Source organism: Prionailurus viverrinus, chromosome D1, assembly GCF_022837055.1.
Source record: "Prionailurus viverrinus isolate Anna chromosome D1, UM_Priviv_1.0, whole genome shotgun sequence".
Taxonomy (NCBI): Eukaryota; Metazoa; Chordata; class Mammalia; order Carnivora; family Felidae; genus Prionailurus; species Prionailurus viverrinus.
Genome location: NC_062570.1, coordinates 57,860,780 through 57,879,999, shown reverse-complemented (window position 1 = coordinate 57,879,999; position 19,220 = coordinate 57,860,780). Strand labels below are relative to the sequence as shown.

Here is a 19,220-nt window from a genome sequence, read left to right as displayed (position 1 = left end):
TCTCAATATAATGTGGCACTATAAGGAAGCTATTGGAATGACAAGACTATGCTATTTTCCATTCACCCCCTATTTCACTTTACTCTGACCCCCTCGCCCCATTCTTATGCCCAGAAAGGCAGGCCTTACCCCACTTATCTCCCACCAGGACAGGACAACCAGCATGAAGTGTGTCTCCATCCCCTTCACCACTCCTATGCAGATTCCACCAAAACAGTGCTGCATTCTGAAAACAAAAGGGCCCACCCCAGAGAGGGTAAGCCCAGAATTTCAGTCCTTTGGAAGTACATGACTAAGGCAAATGCATGCATGTCATTAAATGAGAAAATTATCCACGCAGATTGGAAGCAAGTCATGCATAAAATGGCACAAAATGGCGTAAGTTGCCGTTCACCCATTCATTCGTGCATACATCATTTATTGAGAGCCTTCTCTGCTCCAGGCTCTGAGGATGCAGAGACAAATCATGTCCAATTCTGCTCTCAGGAGCCCACGGTCTTAGTGGAGAGACAAGACATAAAAACAAACCAGAACAAGACGGTGTAGCAAGTGCTAGGAGAAAGGTGAATCCCGTGATGTCATGGGATCACTGAGGAGAGGCACTCAGGAAAAACCACAAAATGGAACAAAATATTCCTTATACAATTAAGAACTTAATTCAGATGCTTACCCTTCCTTTGGCACTTACTAATAACACCCCCAGGAAGCAGGCAGTATCATAACTCCCAACTTTAGCAGCAAGGAAGCTGAGGCTTAGCGGCTTTAAATAATGCAACTAAGAAGGAGCACAAGACTCAAACCCAGGTGTTTTGACTCCAAATGCTATATGTTCTTTTTGATCCCATACACAGATTTTCCCCCCCTATACAATTCCTATACACTTAGTTTAACCTTGGACATTAGAAGCAGTTTAAACCCAAAGTAATGAACAGCTTCACAAATGCACTGACAACATCTGCATTCCCAAGCCCAGAAGAGACAACAATCCCGAGTATTCAGAGATTTCTGCATTTTATTATGCAGTACTTACCTTGTGCCTGGCACTGTGCTAAGTGTTTTATAGGCACGATATCATTTATATATATTCATTTCATTCCTGAATTAGGTAGGGGCTGTGAGGGAGCTTGACTGGTCTGAACCAGGGGATGAGGGAGGGGGGAGTAAAACCTCTTATCACATGGCCCTCCTCTGTGCCTCATGTGATTTCATAGCTCTTATTGCCATATTTTGTTCCTGCCTGCCTGTTAACTTCTCTGAGATCCTGGACGACAAGGACTATGAGTTTTTTTCTGTACCCTCAGTGCCTTCGGCCCTCAGTGTTCAGAGGACCCAAAGGTCACTAAAACTGAGTTCTTACCTTGAGGAGTTTATTGTAATAGAGAAGGCAGACATGTTATCCAGCTACTTGCAATATAAGTAGTCATAAAATTAAAAAATAGAGGCACAAGTATGTGGCCATCCACACTGAGGAATTACCTTTAATTTCGAGAATCAAGGGAAAACATCTTTTTATCCTCCCTCCCAGGAATAAGCTTGCAGACACAGACAGCACCAAAGCTCGAGTGTTAGTTCTGCACTTTTATTACCACCGTGTGCTGGGACCAGATCCCCACTCACCTTGACCACAGGCACGCTGAAGTTGGCATAGATGAAGGCGGTGGCTCCTCCAGCTTCCACCGAGCTCAGCTACAGTGCCAGAGAAGAGCCAGCGTTGAAATAGCCCCTGACTATCCAACTCTGCCCTACCTGACATCTGATGTCATTTCCACATAGATTCCTTCCTCTATTTCAGCTCTGGGAGAAATACTTATTGAGAGACAATGACCCAATTTAGGAATTAAGGAAGACTGCTCAATGGCATCAGTGTTTGCCTGCAGGGCCACAAATTGGAAAGCCTTTAGGAATTCCCCCTTTCTTTATCCTTCCAGCTAACATCCTTATTGAGGGCTACAGTAAGTAGATTCGAAGTTTGAGACCCTCAGGAAGAAATCTAGTTTATTATCACAACCCAAGACACACACACGCCCCTGAAGTACAAGTTTCATAAACATTCTTAGATGAGATACCCCTTGTTATTTTCCATTTTATTTCATTCTATTCTAGTTCAGATTTCTCAAATACCAACCACATCCACTAAATTAATTTCACAGCCCACGAATGGGTCATGACTGTGGCTTACAGAGCACTGTTTAGATAACAATTAGTTTTCAAAGTTGGGCATTGTAGGAACCACTGACTGCAGCTGTGGCATGTTTCCCACACCACTCATCTCTCTCTAGGTAACCTCAGCTAAGGAGTTTCACCACTGGTATATTCTAGAATTGTGGATATGTTCTCTTAATATGAAGTTTTTTTCTGATTGTCAAATATATAAATAATTTTAAAATACAGGAAAATACTTAAAAATATTACTCATCATATCATCGAGGAAAAAAAGGCATTGTTATAATTTACATACTAGTAACTGACATTTACTCAGCATTGACTATATGCTAGATATTATACTAAGTCCTCGTGGATATCCTACTTATTCCTCACAACAGTCCTATAAATTAGAATTGTTATTGTTATAATTCACTTTTTACAAATAGGAAACTGAGTCTCAGCTTAAGTACTTCACAAAAGGTCACCTGACTCCTCAGTGACTGAGCCTGATTTAACTGAGCCAATGCTAACTACAGAATCCCTGCTTACAATCTTTATGCTACACCCTTGAACATTCAGGTTATTTCCAAATGTTTACTATTATAAACAACTCTTAATGAGTAAAATCATTTTTTCATCTTATGCTCTTCTCGTAGGAAAGAGTCTGGACCATTAGTATTACTGAGTCAAGAATGTGTGCATGCATTGAATACTTTTGATACATGCTGCACTAGGAGCACAACATGACAGTGCCAGCCTTACCTCGCCCTGTCTATCAGAACAGCCATGGATCCCACCACATTCACCTGTCAGGGGTTGGGAAGCTGGCACTTGTTAGAAGAAATTGAATTGACGTGGTGCTTCAGAACCTGGTAATGGCAGTGGTGATTTTTAGCATTTCTTAGCTCCCTGTGATTTTTAGCATTTCTTAGCGACCTTTGAGAAGGTCGATGAGAGCAACAATTTGCCCCTTGTGTAACCAACAAACTAGATGATTCTGTTCTAACTCCTACTGTAGGCAACTATGGGTTTACACAGGGGGAACCTGGACTTTCCTGCATTCCTGTACCTGTGGTTTTGCAGTATGGTGGGAAGGAATGACTTGTCCAACAAATTGAAAAGAGAACCTGACCTGTGTGCTATGAAGCGCCTGAACAGGATTGCGAAGTCGGTGGGGTAGGACTAAAGCTTTCACTGTTTTGTACTGGGACTGATCTTATCCAATTTGAACAGAAAATTACAAACTTGATTTCAGCTCAGTCCTCTGTACATCTTATACATTATTTTCTCCCTGCAATATAGCTCTTAGGTTCTCCACAAACCCTATGCTTGTTGTTAGAAATGTTTATGATGGTCTTTTCCCCAACCTGAAGGTGAAAGAATTGGGCATAACCTAGCACTTCCTAGGTCCCATGATGCCAGTGCCCCTTTAAGGGGTTCTATGCTTGTTTGTGGGGTACAATGATAGAAACATGCCGGATAAAACTTTATAGAGTGATGTTCCCTTATGTTATTTCATCAGATCCTCAAGACAACCCAATGGGAGGCACAGGACAAGAAAACGAGCTCAAAGAATTGATGTAGTTTGTGCTGAGGCCACATATATGAAGCGGCAGAACCAGAATTAGGCCAACTCTAAGTGCATTCCATTCCACTGTGCAAACCCAAAGTGCATTCCAATCCACTGTCACAAATGCTTAAAACCCAAATGTACATGCACATGTTTGTGTGCACTCACTACCCCCCGCCCCCATATACACACACTTGCATTTTGCCATTTAAAATTGCAGGGCTCTTGCATCGATGCTACCCTCACTATAGTAACTGGACCTCTGTAACCAGGGAACCAGTGGTAGGAGATATTAGGGAAGTAAAGGACAGGGAGATACTGGCCCCTAGATGTCCTACTCTTTGGTTGATAACGATATTCATCACTGTCTGTGACCACCCATGCCAGCTTGAGTCATCAACCAGAGATGCAACCAGCTGCAGGCAATAAGACATGCCCCCTGCCTGGAGAGCTGACGTCCCTCTGCCTGATAAGAACACTCAGAATAACCACTAGAGGCCAGACACATTGGAAGTGATAGCCTTCCAGTTCTGCAGGAAGTAGAAAACTGAGTCACGTGAAGAAACACAAAGGGATCACCAGCATTACAGACCATAAAGTGTGGCCTCTAGTCCTTTCTTGGCTGTACTGTGGAGACAATACAGCACTGACAAAAGAGGGAATGCTAGGGTGGGGTGTGTCTGCTATTCTAGTGAGCCTGAAACAGGACTTCATCTTTGGGTGTTATGCAGAGCCCTTCTACTAATATGTTTATGCCTTCAGTGAACAGTAATACACCTCTTATAATTTAAGTGACAGACGACTGAAATTATGACTTGTCCATAGAGAATGAAGTAAACCCACACCATTTGAAGGGAAGGGGGTTGGTGAGATAATAGCAACTGGGTTCAATTCCTGTAGGATCAGGTCAGAAACTAGGAGAGGAGGCCAATTTATTTGTTAAGGGGGTTTAATGCTGATTTTACTGAACATTTTATGGGGAGATAGGAAAGAGAATTTTCACTGCATATAAGAGAGCATCTCAGTAGGCATCTCTATTCTTCCATAATCTTAGGTGTCTCATTTCTCTTTCCTCTTTCCTGTCACGGCTCTACAACCTCATCTCTGGGTCCATGCTTTCCAACACCAGTTAGTCTATGGGACTTCAAAGAGAGAGACCCTCACATTCTCTTCCTGTGTTGGTCAGGAATCTCTTGGCCTTCAATGTAACCCCACTTCCCTTCCTAATCACTGCCTATGAGAAGGTCATATTTAAGTGTATGCAGTATAAGCTCTTTGCGGGCAGGAACCCTGACTTATATTTCTTTAGCTCCTATAGAGCCTAATAAAAATGCTGTCTGAAAGTCACAAAAGTCTCAGAGATTTTTGTGCTGTATAGATAGACAGATAGATAGATAAAATCAGTATCTGATACAGTTTTGAAAACCATAAAATAAAAGCAGTATAAATAGTCATTAAATAAGAAGCTCTGGTCCTTCCAAAGCAAGACTCACATAGATCATAAATGTTGCAACTCGGTTCCCAGACTTCATTCTGTACAGTGGACTGGTTGGTGACTGGGACAAAAATAAAACATATCATTATTTTATGCACATGGCACCACAGTAACAGGATTCTAACATAATACAGGGAGGAAAATGGGGGTGTCACAGAAGGGCTATAGCCTTGAGCCACACCTAGTTGAGTACCCACCCTTGCTGGCAGGTAGTCAATTACTGTTTTTCTTTTACTAATTTATCAGAGACTCATTTAAATGAATTGTACACAGTTGATCCTTGAACAATATGGGTTTGAACTGGGCAGGTCCACTTGTACATAGATTTTTTCAATAAGTGCGGTAAACATGTTTTCTCTTCCTTATGATCTTCTTAATAACATTCTTCTTTTATCTAGCTTGCTTTATTGTAAGATTACAGTATATAAAACATATACAAAATATGTGTTAATCAATGGTTTATGTCATCACCAAGACTTCCAGTCAAGAGTAGGCTATGAGAAGTTAAGTGTTTGGGGAGTCAAAATTATACACAGATTCTTGACTGTGCAAGGGGTTGGCCTGAGTTGTTCAAGGGTCAACTGTACTAATCAAACAGAACTGCTTGTCAGTAGTGAAAGTACTATCTGAGGTTAACTGTACCTTCGGTTCCAGTGAAATAAAGAAATTTGTAGATACACTATTACAGATAATTACTCTGTAGGAACTAGGAACACCAAGTCATAAGACTGGAGTTCCCAGTTATTTGCCAAAGAGACACACTCTTTTGACATAGAACAGTTTAACTGAGATCTAATTTACATATCACAAAATTCACCCATTGTAAGAGTACTTTTTTCAGTGAGTTTTGGTAAATTTTACCAGTTGTGCACCACTCGCACAATCCAATTTTAGAGCACTTTTCCAGCTTAAAAAGTTCCCTCATGTCAGTTTGTAGTCAGTCCCTATCCCACCCTCAACCCTGAGCAACCACTGATGTACTTTCTGTCTCTATAGTTTGCCTTTTCTAGAAATTTCATAATAAGCAGACTCATAAAATATGTAGTCTTTTTTTGTTTGGCTTCTTTCACTTAGCATAGTGTTTTTTTGTTTTGTTTTGTTTTTTGGCATAGTGTTTTTAAGATTCATCTATATTGTTGGGTATATCAGTAGTAGTTCATTCCTTTCTATTGCTGAGTAGTATTCCATTGTGTAGATATAGAAAAATGTGTTTATTCATTCACTTGTTGATGAGCATTTGGGTTGTTTATAATTCTTAGCTATTATCAATAAATCTGTTTTAAACATTCTTATACAAGTCTTTTTTAAAATTAATTAATTTATTTTGAGAGAGAGAGAGAAAGAGAGAGTGTGTGAGTGGGGAGGGGCAGAGAGAGAGACAGGGAGAGAGAGAAATCCCATGCAGGCTCTGTGCTATCAGCACAGAGCCCAGTGCAGGGCTCAATCTCATGAACTGTGAGATCTTGACCGGAACTGAAATGAAGAGTCAGATGCTTAACCGACTGAGCTGCCCAGATGCCCCTCTTGTACAAGTCTTTGTATGGACATATTTCCTTTTCTCTTGGGTAAAATACTTAGGAGAGAAATAGGTGGATCATATGTAGGCGTATGTATAACTTTTTCTTTTAATTTTTGTAAATGTTTTATTTATTTTTGAGAGAGAGAGACAAAGTGCAAGCTGGGCAAAGGCAGAGAGAGAGGAAGACACAGAATCTGAAGCAGGCTCCAGGCTCTGAGCTGTCAGCACAGAACGCAACACGGGGCTTGAATTCATGAACCATGAGATAATGACCTGAGCTGAAGTTGGATGTTTGAGCCACTCAGGCACCCCTATATGTATAACTTTTTAAGAAACTGCCAAACTATCTTTGAAAATGGCTGTACCATTTCACATTTCCATCAGCAATGTATGAAAATTTGAGCTCCTGCACACTTCGATCAACATTTGATATTATCTGTCTTTGTTATTTAGCCACTGTAATAGGAGTATGGTGCTGTCTCATTGTGGTTTTAATTTTTATTTCTCTGATGACATTGAGCATATTTTTATGTGCTTATTACCCATTCATTTATTTTATTTGGTGAAGTACCCATTCAAATAACCTATTTCATTATTAACCTATACATAATATTAATTCAAATAAGCCCATTTTTAACATATTATTTTATTTATTTATTTAATTTAAAGTTTATTTATTTATTTTGATAGGGTGGGCGGGGGCAGACAGAGAGAAGGAGAGAGAGAATCCCAAGCAGACTCTGCATTGTCAGCACAGAGCCCAATATGGGGCTCAAACTCATAGACTGTGAGACCATGACCTGAGCCGAAATCAGGAGTTGGAGACTTAAGCAACTGAGCCACCCAGGCACCCCTCAAATAAGCCCGTTTTTTAAATTTGAGTTATGGGGTGCCTGGCTGGCTCAGTCAGTAAAACACACAACTCTTGATCTTGGGCTTATGAATTCAAGCTCATAAGCCCACATTGGGCATAGAGCTTACTTAGATAGATGATAGATAAATACATAGACAAATAGAGAGATAAAAGAAAAAATTGAGTTGTCTTATTACTGAATTATAAGTTTTATATATATTTTGGATACAACTTTTTTTTACCAGGTATACAATTTATGAGTGTTTTCTCCTAGTTAGTGATTTGTCCTTTCATTTTCTAATGGTGTGTTTGAAAAGCAAATGATTGTAATTTTGATGAGGTCCAATTTATCACTCTTAATTTTTCTTTTATGGATCATGTTTTGTTATCCTAAGAAACTTTGCCTAGTCACAAAGATTTCTCTATATTTTCTTCTAGACATTTTATAGTTTTGCATTTTACATTTAGGTCTATAATCCATTTTCAGTTAATTTTTGTATATGGTGTGAGGTAAGAGTCTAAAGTTGTTATTGTTGTTGTTGTTGTTGTTGTTTTGCAAGTAGATACCCAATTGTCCCAGCACCATTTGTTGAAAAGAGTATCTTTTCCTCATTGAATTTCTGTGGCACCTTTGTCAAAATTCAATTGGCCATGTGTGGGTTTATTTCTGGACTTTGTTCTGTTCCACTGACCTATGTGTTTATCCTTATATCAATACCACACAGCCCTGATTATTGTTGCTCTATATTACATTTTGAAATCAAGTAGTGTTGTGTCCTCCAACTTTGTTCTTTTTCAAAATTTTGGCTGTCCTGGATCCTTTGTATTTCCATATACATTTTAGGATCAGCTTATTAATTTCTATAATTTCTTCTAATTTTGATAAAGTTTGGGTTATTGATCTATAGATCAATTTTGGGGAGATATTTTAATCCTTAAAAATTACTTGCTCAATACACATCAACAAAGATGGGCAGTTGAAATCATGTGGAAAGGAAAGTGACTGTAAAAAGGACAATCTTCACTGGGAAGTCCCTGGATGAAACAAGACAGAAGACTACATGACAAGCCATATTTTTCTCCCCACTAGCAAATTTTAGAGAGGGGTGATTGTGGCCCAAAAGAAAATGAGTCAGCATCAGTCTGCTTGAAACCAAGGCTTTCAGACCTTCCTGCAACAAGAGTCTTTGTTCTAAGATTTCACTTGGTGTTCCCTGAGAGCATGTTAAGGGCTCTGCCTCAGAGCAATTAATACCTGGTTCCCTACCCCAGGAGATTGATCATTGGCCCCATAGTTACCGTAGCATGGTCAAAGTGAGGCTCATAGTGACCACCAATTCCATAGTTCACCACCTGGAGATACTCTGCATAGGGAGGCTGGACATCAAGGCCTGTGAGGGCACCAATGCGATGATCAAGGGTTACCAGCAGTGGGTCAACAGTGTCCTTCAGCCAGGCACTAAAACACATCACAGGTTGGAACATCAATGATCTGATGCCAGAAATGACTATATGTCTGTGAATGAATGAGTTACATCAATTGCCAGAAAGAAGGATGCAAGGAAGGAAGGCAGGCTGAAGAAACAGCATAAGCACAGACATGGAGGTATAACAATATAGAATATGCACAAGTGTGAAAGCATTTGGTCTATGAAAGAAGTAATGAGAAACAAGGCTGGAAAAGTAAGTTCAAGACATGTAAAAAGCTGAGGACACCGTGGTCATAAAACTGGTCTTTTCGGGTAGTTGGATAATCAGTGAAGGTTGGTGGGCAGGAAAGTGATTTGGTGATTAGGAGTTCACTGGTGACCTTTGAAGGACCAGTTCCAGTGCAGCTGTGAGGACAGAACCAAAATTCAAACAGATGCAGAGTGATGGTAGAGAAAAAAGAGGAAGTAATGAGGGTCTCAGTTTCTTTACCTGAAAAGTAAAAAGAATACCACCTACTCTGCTAAAAGCAATGAGTCTAAGTAGAAGGTCGAATTTTCTCTTTGACCCTACAGTGTCATAAAGGTTAGAAAAGCAATGAAGCTGAGGCCATATGGACCTTCCAAAGTTTATAAAACAACTCCTAATAAAAGGTCACAAAATGTACCAAAGAAGTTAAGCTAAATGATTCTGAGTCAAAGCTTTCATTATTCACCTCACTTCCCAGACAACAAAAACTATTCACCCATCCTGGGTCCATCCTCTCCATGGATGCTGTTGTCACTGTCTCCCATGGCTCTGATGGGGACTCATCCTCTTACCAATCCTAAGTCCTGTCTTTACAGTGCAAATCAAGGATTGAGGGAAGAAGATAAAGCTGGAATCTCAGCTGCTTCTGCCTCTCTAGAAGCCATCAGGTCCAGAGATTCCGGCCACCCTTCTTGCCTGAATGTTGGCAAGTCATGCTCTGAATATGAGTCAGGAAGCAGGAATGGAATCTTATAAAGTCAGATTCCAAATGGGGACAGGACTGAATCCTCTGGAAAAGCAATCCTGATTAGGAGAATAACTACACACTTATTTTCTGGTTTGGGGCATAGAAGTTTTGTCAAGTCTTTCCCTAAGGGCCTCCTAGTTAAGTCCTCAGACCATATAACCTGTCATAGGCCCTTGGGTGAGAGGAGTAGAAATTCCTCCCTCTCAACAAGAATGTACAGATACAATACATGAACTACAGATTCTCTAGCAGCATCTCTGGATGGCTATCGCTGACCTTCCGTTGTGCCACAGGCCTGAGGACAGGCAGCAAGGATGACCAGAGTCCCTACAGGGAAGGACCTCTCTTACCTTTTGCTGATGCGGTACTCCACTGGCAACTGCTTCTCACCTGATGCCACCACAGATCTCTGTAACTGATGTGAAGGACGTAAGAGAAAGTACAAGTGGTTATGATGTGAAGGGAAGGACTGTATCATTTCCATAGACATGCCCCTCTCTTCAGTGTAAACCTAACAATCGCCAATTCCTCCTTAATTTAGAAATATTTTGCACATGCCAAAAAAAAAAAAGGTGGGAGGCACCTGGGTGGCTCAGTCAGTTAAGCATGACTCTTGATTTCCGTTCAGGCCATCCTCCCAGGGCCGTGGTATGGAGTCCCGTGTTAGGCTCCACACGGGGCATGGAGCCTGCTTAAAATTTTCTCTTTCTCTCTCTGCCCCTCCCCCATGCTTGTGCACTCTCTCCCAAAAAATTATTTTGCTCATGCTACAAATTTAGTGATAGCTATCAATCTCGAAAATAAGCAATAATAAATGACAAAAAAAATCTGAGTTAAAAATAACCTTTAGCATCATATCTGGTAGCCAATAAGCACTCGATCAAAGTTTGTTAACTGAAATAAAGTGCTATTTGAATCCCTTTTGTATCTGAGATTGTGAGTTCGGTCAGAACAAGGCTGTTTCTCACTCTTCTTTGTCTCCTAGTGGCACAGGGCCTGGCCTAAGGTAAGCACTCAGTGTTTGTCAAATTAAATGAACACCTCTAACAAGGAAATTCCCCACCCGTGGGCACAGCCCTCTCCTCTGAACAATTCCCACAAAGCCCTTCCCTACAAAGAATCAAAATCTATTTGGCTGCAACTGCCTTGATTATGGGGGGAAAAAACCCCAAACAGGTTCAAAGTCATTAATTTAACTGTTTCTATTTTGTTCTGAATGTGTAGATATAAATTTTAATTCTTTAAGTTTATTTATCTACTTTGAGAGAGAAAGAGAGCACTTGAGCAGAGAGAGGGAGAGAAAAAAACCCCAAACAGGTTCAAAGTCATTAATTTAACTGTTTCCATTTTGTTCTGAATGTGTAGATATAAATTTTAAATTCTTTAAGTTTATTTATCTACTTTGAGAGAGAAAGAGAGCACTTGAGCAGAGAGAGGGAGAGGGAATCCCATGCAGGCTCTGCACTGTCAGTGCCCCCACTGCAGGGCTCTATCCCATGAACCGAGCTGTGAGATCATGACCTGAGCCAAAACCAAGAGTCAGATGCTTAACTGACTGAGTTACCCAGGTGCCCCGAGGGAGATGGAGAAAGGGAGAGAATCTTAAGCAGGCTCCATGCTCAATGCAGAGCCTGACACAGGGCTTGATCCCACAATCCTGGGATCATGACCTGAGTCAAAGTCAAGAGTCAGACACTCAACCAACTGAGCCACCCAGGCGCCCCAGAAAGAGAAATATTTACATAAGGATGTGTCTATTTCTGCATCTGTCATCAGAATGTCAGCTCCATGATGGCAAATCTTTTGTTATTACTGGGTCCCTAGGGTCCAGAGAAAGCCTGGCAGGGAGTAGGTGCTCACTATTGGTGAAATGAATGAATGAATGAATGAACTAGAGTCCTGTGCTTAATGACCCAGGCCTGGCACTTCACATGCATTCAGAGCAGAACACAGGGCAATGAACTGCACAAGACAGACACCTTTCCCTGCTTGGAGGCTTCTATAGTACTATTGTTCCTGCTAACCCAGGTAGACAACTTTGAAAAAGTCTCGTCCTTTCCTTGGACCCATTACCCTCGCTATAAAATGCAGCATGTGAACAGCACATTCTTGAGAGGTCCTCTCAGCCTATCCTTCTATGGTACCAGGATGCAGGAAATCAGTAGGTGACTGATAACGCTTCTGTCTAGTCCTTCACCCAGCATCCTCCCCTGAGCCCTTTGTAGAGGAGAGAGGAGACATTCTTAGAGGAGTTGCTCCCTTACGTTTTTCTAGGGCAACATCAGTGGTTTAAAGAAAAATCCTATGGGGCGCCTGGGTGGCTCAGTCGGTTAAGCATCCGACTTCAACTCAGGTCACGATCTTGCAGTCTGTGAGTTCGAGCCCCGCGTCGGGCTCTGGGCTGATGGCTCGGAGCCTGGAGCCTGCTTCCGATTCTGTGTCTCCCTCTCTCTCTGCCCCTCCCCCATTCATGCTCTGTTTCTCTCTGTCTCAAAAATAAATAAACGTTAAAAAATAAAGAAAGAAAGAAAGAAAAATCCTAGGGATACTCCACTCCACCTCCCTCCCCATTCAAGAACCATCTTGCTCTTAATTCCTTTAACATTTATTGTACACCAGCACAGTCATTCACTTTTGGGTGCAGATATTTATTGGTTATTCTCTGTGCTTAGCACAATGCTAGGCATTGAAAATACAACATATGGAGCAGACATAAGTCATGCAGTGGGGCCATAATGGACAAGTTCAGGGCACTAAACAAACATTAAGAAGGAGCATGTAGTCCCTTCTGATGGGGGACAGGAAGGCTTCCCAGGATGCGCAGAAGACAACCAGAATCATACAGGTCAAAAGAGGCCAAGGGAAGAGTGATTTAGGCAGAGAGAAGAGTGTGTGCAGAGGCTAGTGGGATCATGGCCTGTTCATGGAGGTGCAAGTTGTTTAGTGTGGCTGGGGTGTCAAGTGCAAGGGGCTCATGCTGTGGAGGGGGTCAGCAGCAGGCAGGCCAAGGAGCATTAAGTGACATTAAAGTGACCCATAAAAGGGTTTAAGCAAGGGCAGCTTTTTAAAGATCACTCTGGCTGCAATGGGCATAATATGGGGCTAGGCATTTCAAGAAAGATGACATACAATCCCTCCTACTTTACAGTCTAGGTGAGGACACAGGATGCTAACCCTTGAAGCAGCTAGTGATACTAGACAACACAAAAATGGCAGAATAAATGAAAAAAATACAAGACAACTAGTGACAAAAGCTTTGAGTTCAAAAAAGAGAAGTTCTTGTATGTAGCCCCAAGAAATGCTCTGAAGAAAAAAATAAGTTCCTACTGAAAGAACCCATGAAAGTACACCAGAGTGACAGGGCTAATGGGTCCAGGGGGGCATGTGGCTTCACCTGAGTCTTCAGGGATGGGTAGGATGTGGATAGAGGGAGAAGTGACAAGAGAGCATTCTCTGGGATAGGAAGCAGATTAATTAAATTCAACACAAGCCACCAAAGCCTTTGAGCTCAGTTCCCGTGTAGAAGCCCCACCCTATAAGCCAAGGCTTATTCCTGGCAAAGCCAAAGACCAGACAGGGATCAGCATCTCCAGATCAGCTTCTGGGAAAAGGGAGAGTGGCAAAGTGTGTGCAGGCCAGATAGATGACCTGACCACAAAGGACTGCAGGGTGGGCTGCCTGTCCTAAGGAAAAAGCAGCTACTGGCCAGATACTACCACTGGTTCCCTAAACTGCCAAAGCTACTAAAGATACTTTGTTCCAACTGACCAGTAGAGCTTAATCTCTCAAGCCTTCTGCACGAAGATTCCAGACTTCACTGGAAGGGCTGCTGGACGAGATGATTACTGCTACTCTTATCCCTCCAATCCATGTCTGCTGTCAGAATTTTCCTTAAAATCAACAGGCCTCATCATGCCCATCTCCTGTTTAAACGGTCCAACAGCTCTCCCCCTGCCTATGGGATAGCATCCAAGCTCCTCAGCATGGTATTTTCAGCACTTCCTCATGGCGTCTCACCATGTAGCTTTATCTCCAATCAGCTCCGACCCCATCCCTTGCACACTTCCGCCACCAAGCTTCACCCCATTCTCTGAACACACTGCTTACTGGGTCCTTACGTACTGTTTTGTCTTCCTGCCATACCCTTTGCCATCTTGTTACTCGGATGAATTTCACATTCACAGAGAAGCCGTCTCCATTTCTCCCTCCCCTCCCATCCGCTTTTCCCCCAGAGGAAGGTTCACTTTGCGATGCCGCCATAGCACAGCTCCTTGCATACACCTCTATGACAGCACCTATCACAGGATAGTGTAAATATCTGTTTTCCCCCATTAAGCTGTGACCTCCCAAAGGGAAAGAGCCAATACTTAATCTCTGCGCATGTCCAGCACCCAGGACAATGTGTGGCACACAGCAGGCTCTGTATTGTTGGTGAACAGCCAAATAACTGCCTGGATGAACAGCATGCCATCAAGGGCACGATGACATAAGTTATTCAGAGACAGCCTTAATGTGCCATTTATAAAGAGGCAACGTGCTTATAAAAATGAGATAGACTGCGGTATTTCTCTCAATATTTGCCACACTTCCTGGGGGATGATTAAACCCATTGTGGCCTCATGCTTTGCCTTGACCAGTGAAACAGGGACAGAATTAATGTCTGGCCCTTCGAAGCAGAAGCTGGAGGAGCCAGCTAGGAGTTTGCCATCTTGTCCTTTTTGTCTCCTCTGAGACTGGAAATGTCCCAAACATAGGCTGCTCTGTCAGGCTGGGTCTCAAAGTGAAGACAGTTCTGTGCCATGCCTGCAGTCAGCCCAAGGCAGACGCGTAATGTAAGAAACAAACCTTTAGTCTTGTTGTGTCTGAGATCTGGGGGCTGTTTGTTACTGAACATAATTTAGCCTGAGTTAGCTGAGATAGGAAGGCAGAATAACAGAGCAGCCATCGATGTACCCCTAAATTCCAAGTCTGGCTCTAGCTACATATGTGACCTTCATCAAGTGTCTTCCCCTCTCTGGGCCTCAGTTTCCTCTTTAATAAAATAATCTAGTTAAACTAGATAATCTTTCCATTCTGTAATTCTGTAAATCTGCGCTATGATATCATTCCTTGCCCATCACTTCACTCTTTTCTTTAAAGTTTTTTATATATTTAAGTATTCTCTACACCAAATTGGGGCTTGAACGCATGACCCCGAGATCAAGAGTTGCATGCTCTTCCAACTGAACCAGCCAGGCGTCCCCTCGCCCTTTTTAAAAAAGAAATTTCTACCCATTATGTGGAATGATTGACATTGAGGAGGAAGGATACTTACTTTTGAATTTTTTAGGTAAAATTTACATATAATGATATGCACAGATCTCAAGCGTACCATTTGCTGGATTTTAACAAACGCACACAGTTGCATACTCCACATCCCTAACCAGATATCAAGAGCACATTTCAACACCCCAGAAAATGCCCTTGTCCCCTTTCCCAGCCAATCCCCTCCCTCCAGAAGCAACAACTACTGTGATTTTTTTTCACCATTGATTCGTTTTATGGAATAGTTGGCATTTTGAATTCCTGGCCTGATAAAGTGTGCAGTTGTTCAGGCTGCCTGTTCTCACATTCCTGAACTCCAGGCATGTGATGACACAAAGAGAAGTCCTTGGCAGGCTTTGGGGACACTCACCCACGGTTCTGCAAGTCCTCTAATTTTCTGAGCCTCCAAGTCATTGACAAAGTCATGGTAGAGAACAACATAGGGCTCCAGGTGGATGACTTCCTTCCGGATGGGCTGGAGCAGCAAGTAGGGGCTGGAATTTGTCTCATAGGAGCAGTAGAGGCTAGGGATCTGGTAGTGAGTAGGCTAGAAGGAAAGCCTAGAATCAGCATAAGAGATGAAGGGTCTAGGACCAGAAGCCAATATAGGGGAACTACAGCATAAAAAACCTGGCATGCAGGAGATTCAGAATGTGGTCACTCTGAGGCTGTCCAAATGAGCTTTAATTTTTAATGCATCAGCCTTTTCCCCTCACATCGTTCCAATTCTACCTTCTCTCTCTCGAGCTAAGCCTGTTCCCCCTTTTTCTTTCCCTGAGGAATCCCACCTGGGATCCCAGGGTCTGACATAACCCCTCGTAGGTGTCTCTGGTCTGCAGGTGGGGCACATTGGGCCTCCGGATGACAGCCTCAGCTACCACCTGGGTGGGGCTCTCTGCCAAGAGCTTTTCATATTTCAACACGTTCCTGGACATCCTCTTATTATCTGGGCCTGGAAGAAATCAGAGCAGGGAATAACACAGATTACCAAACAGCGGTCTCAGGGAGTGCTTCCAAGGTTTCCTACAGCTTCCCTGTTGCACATGACCAACGACTGGACACCCTGAATAACTCCTGTGTCCAGGCACAGGAGGATGTAAGGCCCTCACCTCCAGAAGAGTACCTGGTATTAAAGAAGATTGAGTTAGGCGAAGAAGATTGAGTTAGGCCTGGTAGATCTGCGGGTGCAAAGGACTTTGGGAAGGGAAGTGGTACTTAACACTGTTAGACCAAGAGATCCTAAGGATGGCCGCTCTCGGATAGCGTGATGGTAAGTTTTCTGTATAGGGAAGAAGCTTCACTCATTCACTCATTCATTCACCCACTCAAAAAATCTTCAGTGTACATCTACCGTGTACTGGATACTGTGCTAGAGGCTAACTTCTCAGAGTTTAGAGCCTAATGGAGAAAAGATATGTTAAATAACTACTTACAACGAAACCCATAAATGCCATGAAAGAGAAGTCCAGAGAGCCAAAGCCTATAGCAGAGAGCCCCAACCTATTCTTCCCTGGAGCAGTGAAAGCCAATTCATTGCCAAATCTACTCGATCCTTCAAAATTCCTAACTGGCCTAGACACAGAACAGTGTAATATAAGACAAAGGGGTTCTAGACTTTGGCTCTAGCCTGGGCTCCCACAGGGGTCTTATGTCTTATTTGTGCCCACCTGTTGGTGCCCACTTTGGCTGTAAGATGCCCCATGGGTTGGCAGCCACCCATGACCTGCTAGCCTCTGTGCATGATTTTCAATGCCTCTCAGAAGAACGTGCTGAATTGTTCTAATGCTCCCAAAGCATCTTTCTCTGAGGAGCTCAATGTGCTTCTAACTATCACCACCACCACTCTGGCAGAGAGGGGACAGAAGTTACCGTCCTTTTTTTTTTTTTTTTTTTTTTTTAACAAAAAGGGAAATGAAGTTTGGAAGAAAGGAAATGATGAGCCCAAAACCCCAGTGAAAATACTACAAAGCCAGAAATGGAGCCAGTAATCTCAATTTGTTGTGTCCTGCTTATCCACCTATAACTGCACATGGTTTTGGTTCTCTGGGACAGACAGGGATTCTTTTTTTTTTATGTTTATTCATTTTTAAGAGAGAGAGGGAGAGAGAGTGTGTGTGTGTGCGCACGCAGGGTAGGGATAGAGAGAGAAGGAGACAGAATCTGAAGCAGGCTTCAGGCTCCGAGATGTCAGCACAGAGCCCAACACGGGGCTCGAACTCACCAACTGCAAGATCATGACCTGTGCTGAAGTCGGAGGCTCAACCCACCGAGCCACCCAGGTGCCCCCAGACAGGAATTTTAATAGATCAATCACAGGGGGGCCTGGGTGGCTCAGCCGGTTAAGCCTCCGACTTCAGCTCAGGTCTGTGAGTTCGAGCCCCGCGTCGGGCTCTGTGCTGACAGCTCGGAGCCTGGAGCCTGCTTCAGATTCTGTGTTTCCCTCTCTCTCTACCCATCCCCTGCTTGCACTCTGAATCTATCTCAAAAAATAAACATTAAAAAAAATAAAAAATAAATAGATCAAGCACAAAGAAATAAAGAAGAGTTGGGTTATCACTTTGGCTGTTGTAATTACTCACATGTTTCCAGACCATGTGGCTACTTCCTTATCCCACTGTTTGCCCAATTATCAGAATGGAATAATGTTACTAAATGGATTCATTAAAAATCGATAAATACATACAATTACAGAATCCTATGTGAGACAGTTTATAAATATTAAAATATAATAGTGATTATTTAGTTACTTTAGTATCTCAATATCTTATTGGGATAGATACTTCCCCCAACTTCCCCCAAAATTTTAAGCAAAAATATCCAAGTAGAGAGCTAAGCTGTTTAAGTCTGGTGACTTGCTACGTGAGCAGGGTTGAAGCTGAGCCCTGCACTAACTGGTCAGGATGCTTGATAGCCAAGTGAACTCTGGTTTTAAGGAAAGAACTGATATCACTGTGGAAACAGCCAAAATGAGTTATCCCGCGAGGAGTCACTCACTCTCCTGCACACAGCGCTCTCATTGATTTCATTCGCTCCCAGTCCTGGACTTGTTCCCCACTGAAGTAACACTAAGGTATAGCCGGTGGAGGAAAGGGACAGGTTGATACCTTCTTAGCATTTTTCTACAAACCAAAAAACTTTCCCCTGATGCACTGATCAATAGATAGGTGAGATTCAATCCAAAATCAGAAATGTGGCTTGGATCATAAAATTAGAAAAATAAAGACACACAGCTGTCTTTTCCTTGCAGGGATTAAAGGCCAGAAGCAGAAGGGATTTCCCAGTAAATCAGAGCGGTGGCTTATCTTCTATCATTACGTACTATAGAGAAGAAACTCTCGGGAGAGGCTGAGGGCACACGAAACATTGCCGGCCTATAAAACAAAAAGAAAGAAAGAAAAGGAAGAGTTAACTACACTGGGGATATTTCCTTTGACCAAATCATTAAATGGATTTTTAGAAAAAAACTATAAAATACTCTTACCACAAGTAGACAATAAGACTCATTGAAATGAGCAGCAGACTAGAAATGTAGAAGTTCTTGGTCCTAATTCAGGATTTGCAGCCCTAATGCAACTCAGGTCTCCTCAGTTTCCTCATTTACAAATGACTCATTACCACCCTTACCAGGGAAGGTAGAAAAATAAATGAAAATAAACTTTCTTAAAGTGCCCTCAAATCTTAGAGCATGCAAAACCACACAACTGTGGGCTGTTGTTATTTTGGCATATTTCACTACTAAACTTAATAAGGAACTCTAAAAACCCTAGTAAAAATATAATTTGTTCTCTAGGCTCAGTCCTTCCTAGACTCTACGAAGGTAGTGAGAAGGAGGCAACAGAAGAACTGAACCTGAAACATTCCCACTGAATAGTAATGACCTCTTCTGGCCACCATTGGACCTGGGGCTGC

At 42.4% G+C, this 19,220-nt stretch overlaps 1 protein-coding gene across 2 annotated transcripts in view; it reads right to left on the bottom strand.

Annotated features, from left to right (window-relative positions):
- The window catches only part of P4HA3 (prolyl 4-hydroxylase subunit alpha 3), a 42,459-nt gene that overhangs the window by 1,550 nt on the left and 21,689 nt on the right, over positions 1-19,220 (bottom strand). For both annotated transcript variants that reach the window (XM_047823648.1, XM_047823650.1), the window contains 8 exons: positions 18,631-18,682; positions 16,100-16,263; positions 15,682-15,858; positions 10,358-10,422; positions 8,882-9,041; positions 5,209-5,271; positions 1,618-1,686; positions 130-226 (listed from right to left, as the gene is read on the bottom strand). In XM_047823648.1, coding sequence (XP_047679604.1) covers positions 130-226; positions 1,618-1,686; positions 5,209-5,271; positions 8,882-9,041; positions 10,358-10,422; positions 15,682-15,858; positions 16,100-16,263; positions 18,631-18,682 — 847 coding nt within the window. The remainder of the gene's footprint in view (positions 1-129; positions 227-1,617; positions 1,687-5,208; positions 5,272-8,881; positions 9,042-10,357; positions 10,423-15,681; positions 15,859-16,099; positions 16,264-18,630; positions 18,683-19,220) is intronic.